The sequence below is a fragment of the Populus trichocarpa genome, chromosome 5 (genome assembly GCF_000002775.5).
Source record: "Populus trichocarpa isolate Nisqually-1 chromosome 5, P.trichocarpa_v4.1, whole genome shotgun sequence".
NCBI lineage: Eukaryota > Viridiplantae > Streptophyta > Magnoliopsida > Malpighiales > Salicaceae > Populus > Populus trichocarpa.
This window is the reverse complement of record NC_037289.2, coordinates 21,097,710-21,109,918: the sequence shown is the minus strand read 5'-3', so window position 1 is coordinate 21,109,918 and position 12,209 is coordinate 21,097,710. Positions and strand designations below refer to the sequence as shown.

Sequence of the window (12,209 nt, the reverse complement as noted above, 5' to 3'; positions counted from 1 at the left end):
ATCCACCAATAATATTTATGATATCTTTTTTTAACAAAGATTTGAAAACTGATTTATTAATCTTGTATATTTTAATTTTTTTTCTAGCATATTTTCAAAAATAAAAAAAATTAAAAAATTGAAAGAAAAAATAGAGAGTGAAGTGTCTAAGAAAAAAAGGAATCAAAATAAATATGAGACTTTAAGTACATATCCACTATAATTGTAAAATAAGAAAAGAGAAGATGATGAGATTGAAAGATAAAAATAAAGGAGATAGGAGATAAGGGATAGGAAGAAAGAGAAAGATAAGCAATAAAAGTAGCTATAAATAAATTAAAATTTATTTAAAAATATGATTGCCGGTTGTTTTTTAAAATGTTTTTGATATCAATATAAAAAAAATGAAAGAAACCTGAGAAAAAGAGAGCTTGTAGACTCTCTTTGTGTTAATTTCATACGTGGATGAGTTGATTTTTTGTGTGTGTATATATACATAATCCGCGATATGTTTCATACCAAAAATCTATATAAAACTATTATTAGCAAAAAGAAACTCATAAAGAGATAAAACATAAGAAACAGAAAAAAATGATAAAAAATAACCTTAGATTAAGAAGAATACTAAATGAATTAATTTTTTTTTAATTGAGTATTTCTATTTTCATAACATTCATCTAATCTAATTTCTCATGTAGTTTTTACCAGTGTGATTTAAAGGAAAAAAGAGACCTGTAAATTAGTCAATCTCCGCGCTAGGCATTAGTCATAACTACAGATTGATTGTATTCATTTAATTTATTGTAGACTTTCCTTGTATAAATTCACTGCGTTTCCATATAAATAGATCAGCTCCACCTCTTTTAAAGTAAGGTGGTTTCCTAGCACTGTTAGTTACTTACAGCAACATTATCATGGTATCAGAGCTGCCATAGATTAAGATCTTTCGATCTGTCATCTTTATTTATTTATTTATTTTTTCGTTCTTGGTAATGGCAGAAACCTTCTCTTTCAATACCATGGTCCATATGATCACCATCAAACTTTCAGCTACTAATTATTTGCTTTGGAAGAGCCGGCTCATTCCCTTCTTGATTGTCGAAACCTCCTATATAAGTTTTGTTGATGGATCCCTGTCGCAGCCGACTGGCACCATTGAGAATTCTTCATCAACAAATCCAAAATTCCTGGAATGGAAAGCCAAGGACCAACAAATTCTCAGCCTACTTCTTTCCTCCCTCTCTGAAGAAGCCATGGCTGTCACGGTTGGACTTACCACTTCCCGTGATGTTTGGCTGGCTCTTGAACGTGTTTTCAGTCATGGATCAAAAACACGTGAGATAAGATTGAAGGTTGAGCTGCAACTTATGAAGAAGGGCTCACGAACAGTTGCTGAATTTTCTAGAGACTTCAAAAACTTGTGTGATCAGCTGCTGGCCATTGGGCGTCCAGTGGATGAAACTTACAATTCTCATTTCCTTCGTGACCTTGGTACAGATTTTTCTGGTTTCTCTTCAACTCAATTGGCATTATCATCGCTACCTCGCTTCCATGATCTTGTTCCGCTGGCAGAAAGCTATGACCTTTTTCAGAAGTCATTGGAATCAAACTCTTTCGCCCCTGCAGCTTTCACAGCCACACGAAACTTCTCAGGCCGTGGTTGTCAATTTAGAAATCGTCGATCTCGAGGGCCTCCAGGACATAATCCTGCTGGTAGCAACAATCGCCACCCCCCTCGCTATAAATCACAATCGGCGTGCCTACAATCCACGTAGCCAAATTTGCAAGTCTGACGGTCATACTGCTGCTCTATGCAAAAATAGCTATGACCGGACAGATTCTTCAGCACATCTGGCTGAAGCCTTCCAAAGTTCTTGTTCTTCAACCACCGGCTCTTCTGCATCTGATTGGTACCTTGATACTGGTGCCCCTGCTCACATGACACCAGATGTGACATCGCTGGATTCTTCTGAACAATATGATGGTAATTGGTAAGGACACTGTTATTGTAGGTAATGGGGCCTCCTTACCAATCACTCGTATCGGTTCTTCCCAAACCATCCCACATCTACCTTTACTCGATGTTGTGGTTGTTCCTCGGTTAACCAAACATTTATGATCCATCAGCAAGCTTACTTCTGATTTTCCTTTCGAAGTTTTTTTTTACTGACTCTTCTTTTGTTGTTGTTCAGAATCGCGTCACGAATCAGGTGGTGGCAACTGGAAGGCGTGATGATGGTCTTTATGTATTGGAGCGTGGTCAAGCTGCTTTTATATCTGTCCTTAATAAATCTGCCCTTTAAGGCATCCTATGAATTGAGGCATGCACGTCATGGACATGTTCATTATTCCATTATATCTTTATTAAATAAAAAAGAACAGCTTCATCTAACCTCGTTACTACCTAATCCTACTCTTTGTTCTACAAGTCAACTTGCCAAAAGTCATCAGCTTCCATTTACAACTACTACTAATCAGTTTTCCACAAAAATAAAAACTACTACTAATCAGTCTAATCATATTTTGGGCATTATTCACTGTGATATATGGGACCTGCTCCTGTAATATCGAAAATAGATAACCATCTAGATGATGGTCCTGGTAAAAGCTTTGAATTAAGAGGTTTGTTTCCTCTGTGGTTTCAGGTTCGAGCCCTGTGGTTGCTCATATGATGGCCACTGGAGGCTTACATGATCGTTAACTTCAGGGCCCGTGGAATTAGTCGAAGTGCGCGCAAGCTGGCCCGAACACCCACGTTAAACTAAAAAAAAAAAAATGAGTTGTTCGACTATTTACCTGGTTATACCCTATGATGATTTCTTCGACATTTTTCTTAACTTTCAGAAATTTGTTGAAAACCAATTTTCATGTAAAATTAAGATATTTCAAAGTGATGGTAATTCTGAATTCCGTAGTCTTCGTTTTCAATCTCATCTTTGCTCATCAGGAATATTCCACCATCAAATGTCATGCCCTTATACACCATCCTAAAATGGAAGTGCTGAACGAAAGCATTGCCATGTAACTGACATGGGTCTTGCTCTTTTATTTCACTCTCATGTCCCCACTTCTTATTGGGTAGACGTTTTCAGTACTGCGACTTACATCATCAGGCGGTTGCCAACACCATTTCTGGGGAATATTTCCGCTTTCGAAGTTCTCTACGGTAAGGTTCCTCAATATATATCTTTCCATCCCTTTGGTTGTCGAGTGTTTCCTGTTTGCGTGACTACACCTCTCATAAATATTCTCCCCGCAGTAATCCTTGCATTTTCATAGGTTATAGCCCATCTCATAATGGTTTTCGTTGTCTTGATCCTATTACCTCTAAGGCTTGCATCACACATCATGCACGGTTTGATGAAACCAATTTCCCTATGCTTCCTAGTTCCCCTTCGCGGCCCCTCCATTCTCTAGATTATTCACCATTTCAATCACCGATCCCTACGTACTCCAGACCCGTCACTGCCTACTGACCTCATTTCCTCAATAAATACCTTACCTCAATCCATTGTTCAGTCTACTCTTTGTCGTACGTGTATGAAACAACCACCGGGTTACATCAATTCTCATTTTCCAAACCATGTTTGTAAGCTTAAGAAAGCTATCTATGGTCTGAAACAGGCCCCTCGCTCATGGTTTCAACGATTCAACACCTTCTTTCTTCAGCTTGGTTTCCTTAATTTGCAGCCATGCCGATACATCTGTCTTTGTTTTTTAGAAGCAGCGCAACATAATTTATCTTCTTCTTTATGTGGACGACATCATCATCACTGGCAATGATGTTGCTCTACTTACTCAGTTTATTCAGAAAATTAATTTAGAATTTTCCACCACAGATTCGGGCTCCCTAATTAAGCTACCTCCTTGGTCTTGAGGTTACTGCCAATAACCACTAGCTCTTTCTCAGCCAAACTAAGTATGCCCATGACCTCCTTGCTCATGCACAGCTTCTGGAATGCAAACCAGTGGCCATACCGATGATTGTGGGGCAACAACTCACCTCTGCTGGTGCTCTTCCAGGTGATGTTGTTACTCTCTATCGCTTGTTGGTGCACTGAAATACTTGACCATCAACAGACCTGATATCACCCATGCTGTAAACACTGTGAGCTAGTTCTTGCATGCTCGCACAGAGGTGCACTTCTAAGCTCTCAAACAAATCCTGCGGTATGTCAAATGTACGCTTCAATTTGGTCTCACCTTAAATCCTTGCTCTTCCTTTGACATTACTGCATACTCCGATGCGGATTGGGCTGGTTGTTTAGAGACTCGTCGCTCCACTAGCGGTTACTCATTCTATCTTGGTTCCAATCTTGTTTCCTGGAGTTCTAAGAAGCAGCCTATAGTCTCTAGGTCCAGCTGCGAATCTGAGTTTCGCACCCTTGCATCCACTGCCGCTGAGGTCATTTGGATACAGCATCTCCTTCGCGATCGTCGTATTTCTCTCTCCAATCCACCAAGTCTCCTTTGTGATAACAAAAGTGCTCTCTTCATCAGCTCCAATCCAGTGTCTCACAAACATTCGAAGCATATTGACTTAGACTATCATTTTCTCTGAGAACTTGTTGCTGCTGGAAAAATTCAAACACAACACATTCCCTCTCATCTCCAAATTACAAATGTATCTACAAAGAGTGTCTCTCGCCACCGTTCACTTTTGTTTCGAACCAAGCTCCGCGTGTGCTCCAATCCCACGCTTGGCTTAACAGAAATTATGTATTTACAGCAACATTGTCATGCCTCAACCATATTCAATATATAATATAGATTGCTGCAAGTTATGTTTTCCTTGGTGAATAAAAGCGACTATGTTTATAGGTTCGTTTTTATTTTACTATAAAAGATGGTAACATTTGGCATCCATTAAAAATTTAAAATATGGCCAAGCCCAAGCAATACAAGCACATTAAAAATAATGATTATATATGTTTATGGGTAGGTGGAAAAAAGTTGATTATATATGTTGTATATGGTGCATTTACAGGGATTGTCGTGTTGTATACCCGATTAGCTTTCTCTTTGAAGTTTATTTGGATATTGAGATTGAGATAGGTATTGAGTTTGCAAGTTCAATTGGTGACCATGGTGCTGTAATCCTGCTCATTTGGGTTGGGTGTTAAAAAAATAATTTATTATGTAATATTTATATTATCTTACACAACTTAATTAACATGTTAAAGTTGGATAATGTAGATATTATATATAGATAATAGTGTATCAAAAAACCTAATAAATAGATATTAAGAGTTGGGTGTTAGTTGTATTTTTTAAAACCTAGTCATCTTGACCCAGCTCGTATAACCTAATATATATAAGTAGCATGAGTACTTGGTATAGATAGTATTTTTCATTCTCTCTCTATTTTCTTCTCTCTCGCCTTCACACCCACAACAACCTCTCATTCTCTTAATCTCTTTCCTTTCTCTTTTTTTCTTATCTTTACAAAAATTATAGTTGTTTTTTTTAAAGTTTGATCTGGTAGTGCATTTTGCAATTCCAATTTTTTTTGTTTGGTAACCAAGAGATCATAAGAAAACAAATAAAAATTTCAAGAATTCAGATTGAACTTTTATTTTTCCAATTCAAATCACAAACCTAAAAGCATTCTATAGTCTATTCCTGCTAGTCTGTCTTTATATCATATATATTACGCTCTATTTGTTTGATTTAATGTTTGACTATGATTATTGTTTTGTTTTTATGTGAAAATTATAATAGTTTTTATGTTGTCCATAATATATGTATTTTAGAGATCTTATCTAATTCTAATAGTTGCAATCCAATATTTTTTTAGATTGTCGAAGAACAATAAAATTAATATACCCAACCCGTGGATATTTGTAATATTCACAAAATGTTTTTCCCAACCTAATATATCTAACCCACCCAAATTCAAAAAAATTAACTAGATTAGGTTTATATTTTATAAAGATATAATTATGAATTAAAATTCAAGTACTTATTATATCCACAAACACCCCAGCTTCTCGTGCATGATTGAGAAATCTTCTTATACATCATCATCTAAAGGTTGCTTTGTTGGATAGTGCTTATATGGGTGTGTGTGTATATATATATATATATATATATATATATGTTATTGTCTCTTTGTCTATTTTTCAAAAGAAAAAAGAAAAAAAATAAATGAAGATAGATGAGGTTGGTCTGGTGGGACCAAAATAATGTGACGTGTCCAACTAGAGCAGTAGGGTTTGTTGGAATTTGATGTTCGAGCCACAGAAATGGAAGAAAAAACAAAAGGTCGAAAATCGAACGTGGACCCCAGAACAGAGAAGCGTAGCCATGGCTTTATGATTGATAGATAGATAACAAATGAACGCCGCTTTCTTACAATGCTGACTTGTTGAACGTGTAATGCCTTATGTGTTGTGTGTTGGCTTTTCACTCATACCGTGTGAGTCCTCCTTCCTTCCCTCTTCTGAATTATTACTACTACGCTGATCCGTTGGAAATAGTTAATTCTTAATATATAAAAAATATTTTTCAGACATCATTGCTTTTTTAATTACAAAATCAAAATAAATATTTTTAATCCCGTTGTCTTTTTTTATTTTATACATTTTTAATTCCTTTATTTTAGAAGCTAATCTGAGCTGTTAAGATTGCATAATTTGTTCACATAAAGTATAAAAATCTAAGTAATTCTTTTGAAGCATTTTAAAATTAAAAAATAATTAAAAATTAATTGCTATTTCAAAAAATGAGCTAGATCATTTTTAAAAAATAAGAGAGAAGATGTTAATTAAAATTTAAATAAAAAAACAATGAAAAGTAAAAAAAAGAAAAAGAGAGTATTAATTAAAAGAAATGAAAAGAAAAGAACAGAACGGACAATTCCAAGTCCACTGTAGGGAGCTTATTAAAGTAAGTTAGCGTAACGCGCAAGCCGGGGTTAACTCCGATTGGTCCTTTCCCTTGTTTCTCTGCACACGGTATCCTTCCCCGAACCTTCCAATCCTTCTTAATTAAGGCATGTTTGGGAATAAGTTTTAATTTCTTTTTTTTTTAATGTTTGGATGTAAAAAATAATTAAAAAAAAATATCATTTTAATATTTCTCTAAATAAAAAATACTTTCAAAACAAATCACTGTAAAATACCCTCTCAATAATAATTAATTTACTCTTCTAAACAAAACAATAATTAATTATTGAATTCCATCGGAAAACAAAACATAATAATAAAGACACGAAACTTAAGACTCTCCCCCTCTTTGTTACCCAAACGCTTAGACAGAAAACGGTTCGACTAAAGTTCTCCCGCAACATCCGGTGAGATTTCCGATTCAGGTAAAAACATCAACAACACAAAGGAAAGTCGTCCTTCCTTGTTCTTCTCTTCTCTTTATATTCACAAACACCTGTCCTTTTCTGTTTCTTTTTTTATGTCTACTTCCTTGTTCAACACACTCGTGACTGCGTGATAATCTTCTTACGTGCTCTGTGTTTGGAGTGATTGAGGATGTTCATATTTTCTTTTTTTAACTATTATTTGCTGGAAAAAAATTAAGCATAAGTGATCAATGAGAAGCAGTAGTAGTAGTAGTAGTGAGGCAACAATAGGATTACTCTGTTTTGTTTTGTTTTTTTTTAATCATTATTAATCAGGCTGAACAAGAAAATTGCCTGCTGATATATGATTTATTGACTCTTTTTACTTGTCTCAAGTGTTTGATTGACACGTTTAATTAGGCTGAACAAGAAAATTGCCTTCTGATATATGATTTGTTGACTCTTTTTACTTGTCTGAAATGTTTGATTGACACGTTCTCACGAGTTTCGTGAATTTTCTGTTTGCATAATGTAATTTGTGTTTTTTTAATTAATTTCTAATGTTAATCGGTGTTTTAGGCGGAGGAAGTGGAATTGCATTGAGGATTTTGCTTTACTCTTGGTGCTGGGATAATTTGATTGTCATGGCGATGAAATCATACCAAATTAACGCGGAGCTGCTGCTGAAGGAATATTTACTAGCTGGTCCTTTGATTCCGTACACTTCTATCACAGGTGGCATTTTTGCTTGCAAGATGGTATGTTTTAATTAATCTTGAATTCTTTTCCTCTATCAAAATTTACTTTTTCCTAGTATTGGTCTTGTTCCCTTCAGCTTTAATTGTGTGCCGTTTGCTCCTTTTTAGGTCTATGATCTTACCAGCTTGTTCAGTGCTGTTTATTTTAAGAGCTATTCCAACCTCACCAATTTGCAACGTATTGAATGGAACAACCGGTGATTGAATCTTTTCGATTAATGTTAACGTTCTTATTGCCTTATGTTTTGAATTTTTTTAATTTGGTTTCAACCATCAATGCAGTGCTATATCCACTTTCCATGCTGTTTTCATTACAATGATGTCATTATACTTTGTATTTTGCTCTGATCTCTTCTCTGACCAACCTCACGCTGGCCTTGTTACATTTCGGAGTTCTGCACTGTCTACATTTGCATTGGGGGTAAGGATGCTCCAGATTGCTTTTATTTATCCTTGGCACCAAGTTTATTAGCATGTTTATGCTTTAAACTGCGTTGATTTTTGGACATGTTGAGGGACGTTAGTGATGTGTCATCTCTGCAGTGGTAGGCAGAAATCAACATACGATTTACTTCACGCGCATCAGGGCCAAATTTTCCTTATTGTAGACCTAATAGTTCAGGCATGTTAAAATATCTCAGTTACCATTGAAAATGACAGAGCAATGTCTTGTGGGAAACCACAAATAGATGGGAAAGACTGGTATCTTTTTCTTACAATACAAGTGAGCTGCAGTGTCTTGAGGGTGATATTATATAATTTGTGTCGATGGCACTGCAATCGAGTGACAGAAAAGAGTTGATTTAACACACTATGGCCTGACCAACTTTTTCAAATTGTTTGGGAATTGTTCCGTGGATACTGTTTGATGTTGCAAAATGATGAAAGTGATGGTTATATTGATGTGCTTTTTGAAAGATTACAAAACACTCTTTTCTACCTCGGATCCTAATTTGACCACATAGTTCTCCAGAATACCCAGTTGAGCTCCCCCCCCCCCCTCCCTCGGTATGCTTTGATTTAAGACAATTGTTCAGCTTTGGGAAAGTTTGTTAGCTCCTGCACTTGTATACTTAACAACAGGAAAATATCCAGTCCCTTTTAGCTAATTAGCTTCTGAATGGAGAACAAAGCAAATGTTCTAAGTTATTGGTTACTGCAAATCTTTACAGCATAGATTATCTTTCAGCTTTTAAACACACAAATTGGATTCAAAAAGTCAACCAGGCTATTTGGTTTATTGCACAAGTTATCCCTTTGAAGTGTATCCTTGTCGAAGAATTTCCATGCTCTCTCTCGAATTTGAATTCTGTAAACATGGATTTTACCGCATAAGTTTAAAAGTCTTCAAGCATCTCTCTAACTTCTTTCATCTGCATTATGGTACACATGCAAGGAAGTGATGGCATAGTTCTGAATCTTAAATTACCTTCTTTATACATTTATATTGTTGATGGAGGAATTTCATTGCTTGCAAATAACCTCTTGATGGCCATTCCCGTGGCTTTAAGCAAAACTTATTTGCTATATGTGGGTGGGGCTGTTTTTACCCAATAGATTAGTCTAGCCAAAAGTCTGGATGCGCATGTCTAGACTTGCTTTTTGTTTGCCTAATAATATCATTTTCTTCTGTGTCCTGTTTCCTTCACCTCATTCTCTGATGTGATATTGACAGGTTTCTGCTGGTTATTTCATTGCTGACCTTGGGATGATTATTTGGTTTTATCCTTCTCTGGGTGGGATGGAATATGTAAGTGATTATTTTGTGCAAAGATTAATTGAGCCCAATACTTTATGTTTCCTCTCTCCTCAAGCTTTGTTTAATTATTCCTCTGCAAGCACAACCTAGTTGAAAAGACATGTCAGCTAGGAAGTTGTTACTAAACTTGGAATTGATCATGGATACGATGATAACATCATCATGTCAGGTGATTCATCATTCTCTTTCCCTGATTGCTGTGGCATATTCGATGTTGACTGGGGAGGGGCAACTTTACACCTACATGGTTCTTATCTCTGAGACAACTACTCCTGGAATCAATTTGAGATGGTAATTTTGTATTTTATAATGATTCAATGACCATCCATTGTGATTTTGTTATGGATTGTGATATTCAGCTTGGTTTTGTGAAGGTATCTTGACACAGCTGGAATGAAGAAGTCTAAAGCATATCTCTTAAACGGGGTTGTGATATTCTTCGCTTGGTTTGTAAGTGAATTGTGAATTGAAATAAGCACCCATTTCGCATTACTAATTCCTAAACATGCTTATTTAACAATAAAACTATGTGCAGGTTGCTAGGATACTCTTGTTTATCTACCTGTTTTACCATGTCTTCCTGCACCAATATCAGGTAATAACCACACCTGCAAAACTTCTCCATGTTATGATTCTGACTGTGATGCAGAATTGGGAAGCATAACTTATAAGAATTTAAAATGTCAGATTTAAAACATAACTAGTTGAATTTAATTTTGACTATAAGATCAGAACTCAAAAGATTGATCATTTGCAAGGCTTAGTCGAGTTGATGTATGCAACCCATTTGCATCATATTGCAAGCAACCTGTTTTTCATTAGAACATAGAAGTGGTCATTTTGTGCCTTCTAAAATGGGAAGGAGCTGGTTTGTGTTTCTGTCAGATCTAAGGACGTGCTTCATCATGCCATATACCAAACAGCTTAATAACAACGTAGAGAATCTTGTTGAAAAGAACACAAAAGAGAAAGAATGACCGCATTTTACCAGTATAGTAATTTCTCACAGATCGACATGATCAACAAATTTAAGATGAATGTTTGATGATTTATGTTGGAAAGGTGAATGCTTCCTTGACGACTAAAATTTGCCGTGAATTGCTATTTTTGTTCCTTCCCCACAGGTCAAGCAAATGCACTCCTTTGGACGACTCCTGGCACTGGTAGTGCCAGTAGTGCTATCTGTCATGAATTTGATGTGGTTTTGGAAGATTTTCAAAGGAATGAAAAAAACATTAGCAAAGCGGCACTGAATAACATATCTAAACTGTAGTTGTGCAAACAAGGAAGTAGGCTGCTGCATATACATCGGCTCGTGCTACTCATCTGGTGTGTTTATTTTGTGCGTTCTCTCCCCCGTTATTGTGCACATGCACACTTGTAAATGGTTTTTCCACAATAGGAAGCGTTCTTAAAAAAGTATATATATATATATATATATATATTCTTTTTTCTATTTGTTTACCGTTGAATGTAGATCCAATTCTATAGAAGAAATTGAATAAGAAACTTTACTGCTCGAAGCTGTGAGTGTACAGAAACGATGAGACATGAGGACGGCAAATTTGTGCATGTATTATTGGCTCGACTTTGACAATAAAATATTAAATACTGGATCAGAGTAGCTTGAACCTTGAAGCAATGGTAAGAGATAAGTGAATAGTGAAATGGTATGGAAGTCAAAACAATTCATGCAATGGCTTTCTTCTTTGGGCAAATATGGGAAAGAGCCCTTAAAATCAGGGATGCAGCAGGGAATTTTGCAAGCTATGAAGATCGCAACGTGTTCTGGAACTATCATACCTCGCAAGTATTCTATAAATTAATTTGTTCTCCATTCAGTATGCATGAGACTATGAGCAAGCATTAAGGCATGTGTGAGATTATGAGCGAGCAACCCTTGATGCTATGAAATTTAAGAGAGAGCATTAAAGCATTAAGGCATGTGTGAGACTATGAGCAACCCTTGATTATGGCTTTGCCCAAGTCAGGTGGCCCATGAAAATGTTTGCACCTGACAATAATCGAACTTGTGATCTTGGACAGGAATACACTACCAAGTCTTAACTCTTCTATGCTAGACTAACTCCATGGGGTTTCCCTTAATATTGAGATAGAGAGAAAGTATTTGGAAAGGTAGAGGATAAAAAGATTTTGGTATGCCATAAAACAAAAATAATCTTGGTATTAATTGGTTTGCTTTTAAAAAAGAAATTTATTTAAGGGGTTTGGACCTATAATAATGATGGAAAAAGTAGATTAGGATCCCTAGAATTTGTTTTGTTTAATTTGATTTCAAGAATTGAGATAGAGTGTTTAATTTGGAATTGAAAATAGGTTAATGTGATGTTAAATTTTTTTTTTTTTATGTTTTTAGATGATAATAGATTAAAATTTGGGTTTTGGGCCTAAACTATCT

At 35.7% G+C, this 12,209-nt stretch overlaps 1 protein-coding gene across 1 annotated transcript; it reads left to right on the top strand.

Annotated features, from left to right (window-relative positions):
• Positions 1–7,132: 7,132 nt before the first annotated feature.
• Positions 7,133–11,313, top strand: LOC7464816 (uncharacterized). The gene is made up of 9 exons (XM_002307529.4): positions 7,133–7,291; positions 7,853–8,031; positions 8,140–8,228; positions 8,314–8,452; positions 9,707–9,781; positions 9,960–10,081; positions 10,165–10,240; positions 10,326–10,385; positions 10,915–11,313. The coding sequence occupies exons 2-9, from the start codon at positions 7,918–7,920 to the stop codon at positions 11,041–11,043; spliced, it is 804 nt and encodes a 267-aa protein (XP_002307565.1). The 5' UTR covers positions 7,133–7,291; positions 7,853–7,917; the 3' UTR covers positions 11,044–11,313.
• The last annotated feature ends 896 nt before the right edge of the window (positions 11,314–12,209 follow it).

Bases quoted from the DNA above. Each gene is read 5' to 3' on its own strand.
- LOC7464816 (XM_002307529.4), top strand. From the start codon at position 7,918: ATGGCGATGAAATCATACCAAATTAACGCGGAGCTGCTGCTGAAGGAA. The intron at 10,082-10,164 runs GTAATTTTGTAT...GGTTTTGTGAAG, and splicing joins CCTGGAATCAATTTGAGATG to GTATCTTGACACAGCTGGAA. The intron at 10,241-10,325 runs GTAAGTGAATTG...AACTATGTGCAG, and splicing joins TGATATTCTTCGCTTGGTTT to GTTGCTAGGATACTCTTGTT.